General features: G+C 33.5%; 1 protein-coding gene across 1 annotated transcript; it reads left to right on the plus strand.

The window, feature by feature from the left end:
* The first annotated feature begins 815 nt into the window (after positions 1-815).
* On the plus strand, positions 816-9,695 carry LOC112639405 (glycine-rich RNA-binding protein blt801-like). The gene is made up of 2 exons (XM_025413227.1): positions 816-1,012; positions 9,455-9,695. Exons 1-2 carry the CDS (start codon positions 816-818, stop codon positions 9,693-9,695), a joined length of 438 nt encoding a protein of 145 aa, XP_025269012.1.
* Positions 9,696-10,874: the final 1,179 nt, after the last annotated feature.

Consider the following 10,874-nt stretch of genomic DNA (forward strand, 5'->3'; position numbering starts at 1 on the left):
CGAATCGACGTTACATCGTATGTTCGATCTCGATGATTGCATAGATGTAACTTTTGATCGATTGAATAAAGTGATCGAGACAGTCGATGTCAAATTTACGCAATTCTCCAATATCGCGTCCACTGTAACGGATCCTAAAGAAGTATCAAATGTAATACGCGCGAGTGACGCTTTCAACAAGCATCAACTCGTCGATTGCGAGCTGGCGGCTTTAGCTTTTAGTCCATATAATATGTAAGACAAAAAATATGTAAAAAACATGAATAAAGAGTTTTAAGTTTACTATATCGTGGTGTACTTTCTTTGCGTTTGCCCATCCCAGCTTTCATGCATAGCTCCTCGCGAAAGAGAGAGAGTTATCATGAGAGAGCAAACACTAGGAAAGAAAGAAAGATAAGGATACGTCGAACGAAAAAAAATCTAGAATTACTTATATCGGGGGTGAGGGGTGTACCGCGAAAGCGCTGATATACGAGCGGTGGAAGCAAGGGTACAAAGCAGCCAAACATCGGCGCTGATACGTTAAAAATTCTTCCGAGAAAAAATCGTGAAAGACGATTCTGAGGTACTATTTGTTTATATTTTTATCAACCGGGCATGCGACACAATATTGCTTATACTTTCGATAAATATATGGGACCGCGCGTACTTTTTACGAGGCGTTTACGACGATATGGGATAATGTCACATCTCTATTATACGATCTCGTTTCGAGATCTCGCTGCCTTGTCAGAAAGTTTGGCAGTGCGCGAGTCGAGAAATCGAAAGTGAAGAAATCGAAAGTGAAGAAGTGAATATTTTTTCATATTACAACAATGGAGCTGCAAACACGTATAGACGAATGGAGATGCATAATCACCCTTTTCCGAGATGACAACAATAGTGCTATGGAAAAATCGAACACTAAACAGTTGTCGATAACACAATATGTGCGCGATCGAGAATTAGGCATACGAGGTATGCGTAAGCAACGTTTCGTCAGACAAGCCGAGGTTAATATGTACGAGAATGGGTATATCGAATGGCCCGATCATGTACAACTGAAAATTTTTCGTGAAATTCGGAAGACACACTTCTCAATTGATGTATACGATGATGATGATTACTCTTATTTCGGCAGTAAACGTAAAATTACTCGAATCATAGACTCAGAAGATGGTGGCAATACCAATGTATTAGACGCTATAATTGCGTTTCGTAAATATTTGAATATGAGACCATGTTTATATACCGGGTGTTTCAGACCACCCGTACACCCCATTTTAAAGCAAAGGAAGTGGTTATTTTGAAAAATGTTTCAGACAAAAGTTGTTGAAGATAAAGTAATGCATTACATGGGTAAATTTGATTGACCTTGGGTGGCGTCGTGAAGGTCATGTCAAGGTCGACTTGAATTTTTTAAATGGGAACCCCTATTTTTCATTGCATATTCTTGTAGCTTATCTCGAGAGCTTTCCAAAACACTATAATTAAGTACCTTTTTATTAAGTACTTTTTGAGTTATAAGGCTTGAAAATAATTTCTTAATTTTACATAAAATATCTAGTAAACCATTCATTTTTCGATTATCTTACCTTCATACTTTTATGTACAAAATAATGAGAGGAATCAATTGGTGTAAAGAAAACACATAGTTGTTTCTAAGAAAAAATATGTAATTTGCAATTAACAATTCCATATTTTTTCTTAGAAACAACATGTGTTTTCTTTACACCAATTGATTCCTCTCATTATTTTGTACATAAAAGTATGAAGGTAAGATAATCGAAAAATGAATGGTTTACTAATATTTTATGGTTTATATAAAATTAAGAAATTATTCAAGCCTTATAACTCAAAAAGTACTTAATAAAAAGGTACTTAATTATAGTGTTTTGGAAAGCTCTCGAGATAAGCTACAAGAATATGCAATGAAAAAATAGGGGTTCCCATTTAAAAAATTCAAGTCGACCTTGACATGACCTTCACGACGCCCACCCAAGGTCAATCAAATTTACCATGTAATGCATTACTTTATCTTCAACAACTTTTGTCTGAAACATTTTTCAAAATAACCACTTCCTTTGCTTTAAAATGGGGTGTACGGGTGGTCTGAAACACCCGGTATATAAAAATGTCGATTACAGTTGGGTAGATAGGTGTATCAATGACTGCACATACACGCCGTGTATAAATATACGTATCCCAACGGGCATAAACCAAACGTACATAGATTTAATAATCTGGAATGATTTTTATCATAATATTGAATATGATGATTTTAGAAAAATGCATTGCTGGTAATCATCATAAATTATTATATATAACGCGGTATTGTACACAATGTCAATCTCGTAAATGCAAATGTCCACCTGAAATTATATACAAAAAGTACGCATATGAAAAGAAAAAGCAACAGGAAGAGAATGTACAGGTAACGGATAATTTTTGCTAATATAATTACGAAATTAATTTAAAATATTCAAGTAATTATTTTTGGGGTGATTTTTTTGTAGGAGAATGTTTCAGGAGAGATGAAAAATCTGAATGGAGATCAGAATGGAGAACAAAATAATCTGAATGGAGATCTAAGTAGAAATCATAATGACGATTGTTATGTAAATTTTGATGAGCTAATGGGCACTTTATAATATAACGGATTAAATTTTATATTTTATATTTTTTCTTATTATTTTATACTTATTATTTTATTAGTCATACACATTTATTAAATTTTATATTTTTAATTGGAAAAATGTATTTATTTACAGACCTCTTCTTGCGTTCCCATCCCTGCGCTAGTTATAAGTATCGTTCTCTCTCATGCGTTAATCTTAAGTCTCTTTCCCTCGCACGCGTTGTTCTCGCACGCGATGCATTTCAAAGAAATGCTGTTGTTTATATTATTTATAAACCGAACATGTTCGTACGCAATATTGTTTATCAGCCGGGCATGTAATATAATATTGCCGTAAAACATCTAACACGCGCCGCCGCCGAAATTCCCTCCGTCCCGCGTGACGTCATTCCCCCGCGCAACCGTAATCCCCCGCGCGTCTCACCCTCCTGAGAGGACCCGAGTTAGAACTCCCCCTATAATCCTACTGTCGCCTCGCGACTTTTTATCTTGGCAACATCAACTTGACTCTAACACACTCGAATTTGAAACGGAACGATAACGGATATACGTATCTCGACGGAGATTTCGCTTTATACTATATTCTTTCAGAGCCGTTTTCTTTTAATTACGGTAGCTCGAGCTCGCAAAGATATTGTCCGCGTAAATCCCGCTTTTCCGGTAAGCGATACGAAGCGGTTCAAAATCTGCCAAGTCACTCGATGACTTGCGGTTCGGCCCGGACGTAACGGTAATAAAACGATAAAACGGAACGGTACAACATTAAACGGTACGAAACGGTACGGAAATTACGTTACGAAACGGGACTATTGGCACGAACCCCTCCTGAGAGGGGTAAATTCGCGGCACCCGGGGACAGTTGGCGTCCGGTAATTAACGGTACAAGTATTTTACTTTACGCGATAATGGTTACGATAAAATCGCCGCCCTGCGACGATCTTTCTCAAAGAGTCGACGCCAGCTGATCCCGGACGCAAATTACTACTCTACTAGTGCGACGGCTTACAATATCCGTTGGTATCGGCTTCCTTCAGGGTCGTCTCCTCCGGGTTCGCAGGTTGATGTGCACTTGTCACAAGCTCACCGAACAGTGTCCAATTTTGACTGTGTCCGCGAGGCCCTCGGATCCCGCGCCGATCTTCGGCCCATCTTGTCGATTTCTCGGAAAACGGGGGGGTTGGTTCTCCACTCCCTTCGACGTCCCCGTTGTAGGACGGCGTTGCCCTTACACAGAGGTTCTAGCTTGATGCTGGTGGTAGCGTATCGGTAATAATTCCGCAGCTCGGACTCGGCAGGCTGGCCAGGCCGTATCCTTGTCCGTCTTGTTTGGAGTATATCATCCCTCCCAGTCTGCAGCCCGGGATGATCGATCTTCCGATTTCCTACCGGTATCATTCTGAAATTTTTGGCAGAATTAATAATGTTCCGATATTTGACTAGCGGTGACGCGGGATCTCAATACATGACCTTTTTTTCTTTTTCCTCCACGGTATCTCGGGTCCATTCTCCGTCTCTTCCTGGCGGTCTCTTCGGTATCTTCCTTCATTACACGGTATCTTACGCTAGCACCGGCCGCTGCACTCGCTACACGAATCTTAAAGGTTACGCTAAAAAGCCTGAATAGTCGGATTATAATAAATTTCAATCCCCTCTCAGGTGCGAGGGACGACCCCGCGCACGCGGCTTCCCCTCGGCAGGGTCACTGTGACGGAGCTTAAGAAGCGTCACGTCACAACATATAAAAAGTAAATATAAAAAAATAAACATAAAATTTAAAAGAATATAAAGAATAGAATTTAGAAAAAGAACAGAATCAGAAAAAAGCGCATATGTTTTATTTAGTATCAAGAAAATAATATATATATATATTGCGACACTTTTGCCCACCTCGAGAACGCCGATCCCGAGGGGTAGCGTGCAAGTTTGGCGGTTACGGTAGCTGACGGTATTAGGTTTTAAAACGGTATCTCCAAAAAAAACGGTAACTTGTCAATCTCCTGGAAAGAGAGTGAATTTGGGCGCCAGGCGCGGTAATTCCGCGCCACGATATTGGTACGGTAACGGTAATGTCCGGGCTCAGTGTATGGCAGAGGGGCAGGATTCTTGTGAATTTTATAGAGAGAGAACGCTAGAGGATAATCGGGAGAGAGAAATAATCGACACTCAATATTATGTTAGTTACACAGACTTAAGTTATATTAAACTATGATAATACAGAGACAAGAGCAATATAATAGATAAATTCAGAATATAAGAAAATTCAGGTAGTAGATGAATCAGTACAATAGGTACGTCGATATATCCGAAAGTTCATATAAGAGCCAAAATTAATATAGTAGATAATTCAAAACATCAGAAAATTCATATAAGAGACAAATTAATATAATAGACAATTCAAAATATCAGAAAATTCATATAAGAGACAAATTAATATAATAGACAATTCACTATATAAGAAAAGGAACAGATAAGTCTCAGCATCTAAATAATCGGTATCATAAGTTTGAACAACAACGAAATTCAAATCGGTAATGGCTGACGCGAAGGTTAAATATATCAATAACGGGGACGCTCTATTCAGAATAGAAAATCATAAGTCCACACAAAGAGCGATACCGAAATAAATATAACTCAAAAAATCATAACAGGAACAGAAAATCACATAAATTATTAGCGGTTCGGTAATCTATAATATCCGCGGACTAACTACGCCAGATTTCCGAACATACTTAGAGGCACAGGCCTCGCCAACGAATTTCAGTATAAATTGAATTAATTTTCCCTACAAAATCGACGGTAATTTTCGGTAATCAATGGCAAAGAAAGATTTACGATCAGACTACGGTAACGCGTATACTTTCGGAACATCCTTGGAGGCACGAGCCTCACGCAGAATTTCGATATATCTCGAAGTATCTTTTACATAAATTTTTGACGGTAGCTTAAAATAACGGTATCCGAAAGTAATTAATTACAGACAAAGGAGGCTCAAGAAGTATAATTACGGTAGATGTTAACAGTAAACGTATCCTGAAAAATTTCGATATAAATCGAATCTAAATTTTCCCTCACGATAATCGGTAACAAGATCTCACATATTTTCGGCAATTCTTCTCGGCAATTCCTCGCAGTAATCTCAAGGATGACAATGCTAATATGGTTTACTCGATTTAACGGTCGTCTCATGACCTTCTATCGTTGATAACAAAACTTAACTTTCACACACTCGAATTTTAAGCGAAACGATAACGGATCAAGAGACACGGTAGTGTCTTGAAGTCGAGTCATCATCACTCAGGCGCAAGACACACCGTGTATCTTTACGCGAAAGGCAAAGTTGTGAGTGATGCATATTATCGGTTCTCAATAACCGCTGAATCGATCAAATTCTTATTAGGCTCAATCAATTGCTTGGGTTCGATTTATATAAGGAAAGTGCCTTTATTTTTGCTCTATGTGCTCTATAAGCAGAAATATAACGAGGCAAAGTTTCAATGTGAAACTTTTCAATTAAGAAACGTCACCGTCGTGGCTAGCTGCATTCTTTACATATTTTTCTTGTACGGTTTGCACGTTTGACGAAAGAGGTGCTGTGTTCTCGTGACGATGAGAGATGTACAGTACGCGTCAAAATAATTTCTCTAGCGAGAGTATAAGAATCGTATGCATTAAAGGATAGATATTATCAATTCTCTTTAGGAAAACGGAACTAATTATTGAAGTATACTATACTATTATGTCCTTATTTAATTAACTTTTCATAGATACATATTACAGAAATTTATTAATAAACGTTAATTTATTATGTCAATAATGTAATTATATATATATATATATACAGGGTCTACCAAAAGTGTGGAAACCCCTAAATATCTCGGAAAATATACGTTTTACAGAAAAGTGTTTCCAACAAAAGTTGTAGGGTTTAAGAAGATCTATATACTGATTCTATCAGTTTGACCTTGGATGGCGTCGTCAAGGTCAGGTCAAGGTCACATTGACTTTTTTAAATGACACCCCCTACATTTGATTGCATATTCTTATAGCTTAATTCAAGAGCTTTCCAAAACACTATAATAATGTTCATTTTTATTAAGTACTTGCGAGTTATGAGGGTTGAAATAATTTCTTAATTTTACATAAACCATAAAATATCTAGTAAACCATTCATTTTTCGATTATCTTACCTTCATACTTTTATGTACAAAATAATGAAAGGAATCAATTGGTGTAAAGAAAACATACAGTTGTTTTTAAGAAAAAATATGGAATTGTTAATTGCAAATTACATATTTTTTCTTAGAAACAACTATGTGTTTTCTTTACACCAAATTGATTCCTCTCATTAATTTGTACATAAAAGTATGAAGGTAAGATAATCGAAAAATGAATGGTTTACTAGATATTTTATGGTTTATGTAAAATTAAGAAATTATTTCAACCCTCATAACTCGCAAAGTACTTAATAAAAATGAACATTATTATAGTGTTTTGGAAAGCTCTTGAATTAAGCTATAAGAACATGCAATCAAATGTAGGGGGTGTCATTTAAAAAAGTCAATGTGACCTTGACCTGACCTTGACGACGCCATCCAAGGTCAAACTGATAGAATCAGTATATAGATCTTCTTAAACCCTACAACTTTTGTTGGAAACACTTTTCTGTAAAACGTATATTTTCCGAGATATTTAGGGGTTTCCACACTTTTGGTAGACCCTGTATATATATATATATATTATATATATATATATATACATTATATTTGTTATATAGAATATTATATATTTTATATATTTTAATATTAGTTATTTAGATTAGACATCATTCATTCATGTCATTTAACTGATAAAACTTTATATTTTATAGATTTTATTGATAAGAATAAGTTGTTTGCTATAATTAAAAAAGATATATCTAAGAAAGAAGGAAATTATGACATCTGGAAATAAAATTGTTGAATTAGAATTATCAAATAATAATACTTTTTATGTTGTACAAAACGTGAATGAGAAAATATTTTAACCAAAAAGTATTTAATATTATTGTCATATTACATACAAAAAAATACTAATTTTAATGAAGAAAAAGTAATAATGTACATTAATAATTAACTTTATTTTAAATAATGAATATATTATATGGAAATACAATTAGAGAAATACAATGAAATAGAATATTCACAATGAATATAGAATGAATATAGAATGAATATAGAAATACAATTAAATAAAAATGATAATTTTGCACTAAAAGTTATATACATTTAATTTATATTTAGTGTAACAATTTAATGCATAAACTCAAATATAAAAAAAAATCAACTACAACATTTTATGACTGATTATAGAAATACAATGAAACGGAATATTCATATAATAAATATAGAAATACAATGAAACGGAATATTCATACAATGAATATAGAAATACAATTAAATACAATTAAATAAAAAATGTTAATTTTGCACTAAAAGTTACATACATTTAATTTATATTTAATGTAACAATTTAATGCATAAACTCAAATATAAAAAAAAATCAACTACAACATTTTATGACTGATACTATGACTGATATATATCTTATATATATATATCATAGTATCAGACTGATAGTATGACTGATATATATAAGATATATATCAGTCATAGTATCAGTCATACTATCAAGAGATGCCCTAAAGATATATATGTCAAAATCAGTACAGAAACAGTGAAGAAACAAAATAAATATTCATCAACTTATATTTAATATTATCATTTCAACTTATATTTAATGTGATAATGAGTAGTTTAAAAAAAAAATAATTAAACTAAAAAATTATTAAACAAAATATTATTTCCATTCAGGAGTACCATATTTCCAGGAGTATCTATACTGATTTTGATTTGAGGCATGAACAAAAGTTACTTAAAAAATTACTTAAATTACTTTAAAAAAAAAACTGTAAAATAAACCATAATTAAGAAAAAAAAATAAAACAAAAAATAAACTATAAATTATAGTTAATTTTATCACAGTTTGTCTTGTTGTAGTTTGTTGTAGCTCATCAGTCTTGTTTTTCTTATTTGCTGTAGTTTGTTATAGCTCATCAGTCTTGTTTTTCTTTCCTATCTTTTGTGTGATGATAGAATCTGCAATAAAATTATATAATTAAATACGTATCAAAATATCTTAATATGAAGTAAATCCATCAATAAATATATAATTAAGTTCTACTTTCTAAATTAAAAAATTAAAAAAATAAATTAAATCAGTAATATTAGATGATAAACTTCCTGCCGTAAATATTTTACAATATTTAGCGGCAGGAATTAAGTTTACCATCTAATACCATATAACCATATAACTACCATATAACTATTAATAAAAACTAATAAATAGTATAAACTAATAATAAAAATTACAATAATAAAAACTAACAATAAAATAATAATAAAAACTAACAATAGTATAAACTAATAATAAAAACTAACAAATATAACTATTTTTTTACCTTCTGTCCCTTCCTCGATTTCTACCCCAATAATAATGGGCAGAAGATAATTTATATAAAAAATTCATAAATCTTTCTTCTTGTTTTCTTATTCCAGCAGCTGTATCCCTTGGTCTTTGTGCTGTAATTATTAAAGTAATTATTAAAGTTAGAAAATTACTTACTATATGTATGTTTTAGTGTAAAGAAATTTAGTGCAAAAAAATATATACAAATTAAATGTAAGAAAAATATATAAGTATTAAAGATAGTAAGTATAATGTTTCATTATCATGTAATGAAAATTACCTCTCTAATATCTCTGCGATCTCTGCGATATACATGTTTTGCGGTGAGTGCAGGAGTGGCACAACGGCGACGGAGGCAGCGGCGACGGAGGCAGGCTGTGACAGGGGCAGCGGCGGCGGAGGCAGCGGCGACGGAGGGCAGCGGCGGCCGGGGAGCAGCGGCGGCGGAGGCAGCGGCGACGGAGGCAGCGCGGCAGGGGCAGCGGCGACGGAGGCTGCGGTGGCGGGGACAGCTGCGACGGGGGCAGCGGCGACGGAGATAGCTTCGGGAATAGAGGAGGCGAAGGAGGCGTAAAGACGAGGTTTCTGAAGAGGAACATTGGAATGATCTTCTATTGATATTTCATTTAAAAATTCTTCGTCCATTAGCATCTACAAAAGTATTTAATATTTAATAGTCTTAAATAACAGTATTTTTATTTTAATGTAAGAATATATAATAAATTGATACTTACATCATTTAGATTTTTTTCTTTCTTTTTCGTGGACCATTCATCCGACATATTATTCGTCATCTTCGCCATCTTTGATCGAAATCAATTGATCGGATCATTTTTATAGATTCGTAACTTTATGCACAGTAAGAAAGCACGCCATCTTTGATCGAAATCATTGATCGATCATTTTTATAGATTTGTAACTTTATGCACAGTAAGAAAGCACTGTTCCTTATTGGCTTATTATTATTTTTAATATGGCGCCCTTGTAATTTTTCTTTATGAGATTTTCTATTAGGGGATTGCCCGATTAGACACAGTATGATTAGACACAGCCAATCATATCGATCGATGCCTAGGGTAACCAGCACGATCAAGCACGATTAGCTAATCAAAAGCCAGTTGTGTCTAATTGTACTGTGTCTAATCGGAGGTGTCTCTTCTATTATAGCATGTAAATTCGTCCATGGCCTTTCATTTTTCATGATTGTTAGTTTATGATTATGCTTCACAGGTTAGCTGTATCGTGACTTGTTTACGTGTTTGCTTTATTAATTTTAAGAAGACAAATTGTTTTGGGCATTGGATAGCAATAGGTGTTTGATTTTAAATTGTTTGATATATAATAAAGGTATTATATAAAATAGATATTGAATTAAATTAATGTTAAATTTAAATTAATGTTAAATTTGGTTAATAATTTTAATTAATAATTATAAATAATTTGAAAATATTAATTTGTATTATATTTGATTGTTTACACAGAATAATATTTTCTTTTATTTATTATTGTAGGATTATTAACTGCATATTTAACAAAAACATTTACTAGGATTATTGATTGCACATTATCAAAATTTGAAGCAACAAAATATTTAGAAAAGAGTGAGTAACTGAGACTGAATGAGTTTATATATATATTAATCAATGATAGAAAGTACGGTAAAGGACACGTATACAGATGAAGTTTTAATATTTCATGTACCAATTTTTTATCATGCGAGAAATTACCGACTATAATTGGAATAAATTGATCG

The sequence above is a fragment of the Camponotus floridanus genome, unplaced genomic scaffold (assembly GCF_003227725.1).
Source record: "Camponotus floridanus strain SB8 unplaced genomic scaffold, Cflo_v7.5 scaffold621, whole genome shotgun sequence".
Taxonomy (NCBI): domain Eukaryota; kingdom Metazoa; phylum Arthropoda; class Insecta; order Hymenoptera; family Formicidae; genus Camponotus; species Camponotus floridanus.

Excerpts from the sequence above, each read along its gene's own strand:
- LOC112639405 (XM_025413227.1), top strand. The coding sequence starts at position 816 with ATGGAGCTGCAAACACGTATAGACGAATGGAGATGCATAATCACCCTT. Across the intron at positions 1,013-9,454 it reads GTTAATATGTACGAGAATGG|GAGTGGCACAACGGCGACGG; the intron begins GTATATCGAATG and ends CGGTGAGTGCAG.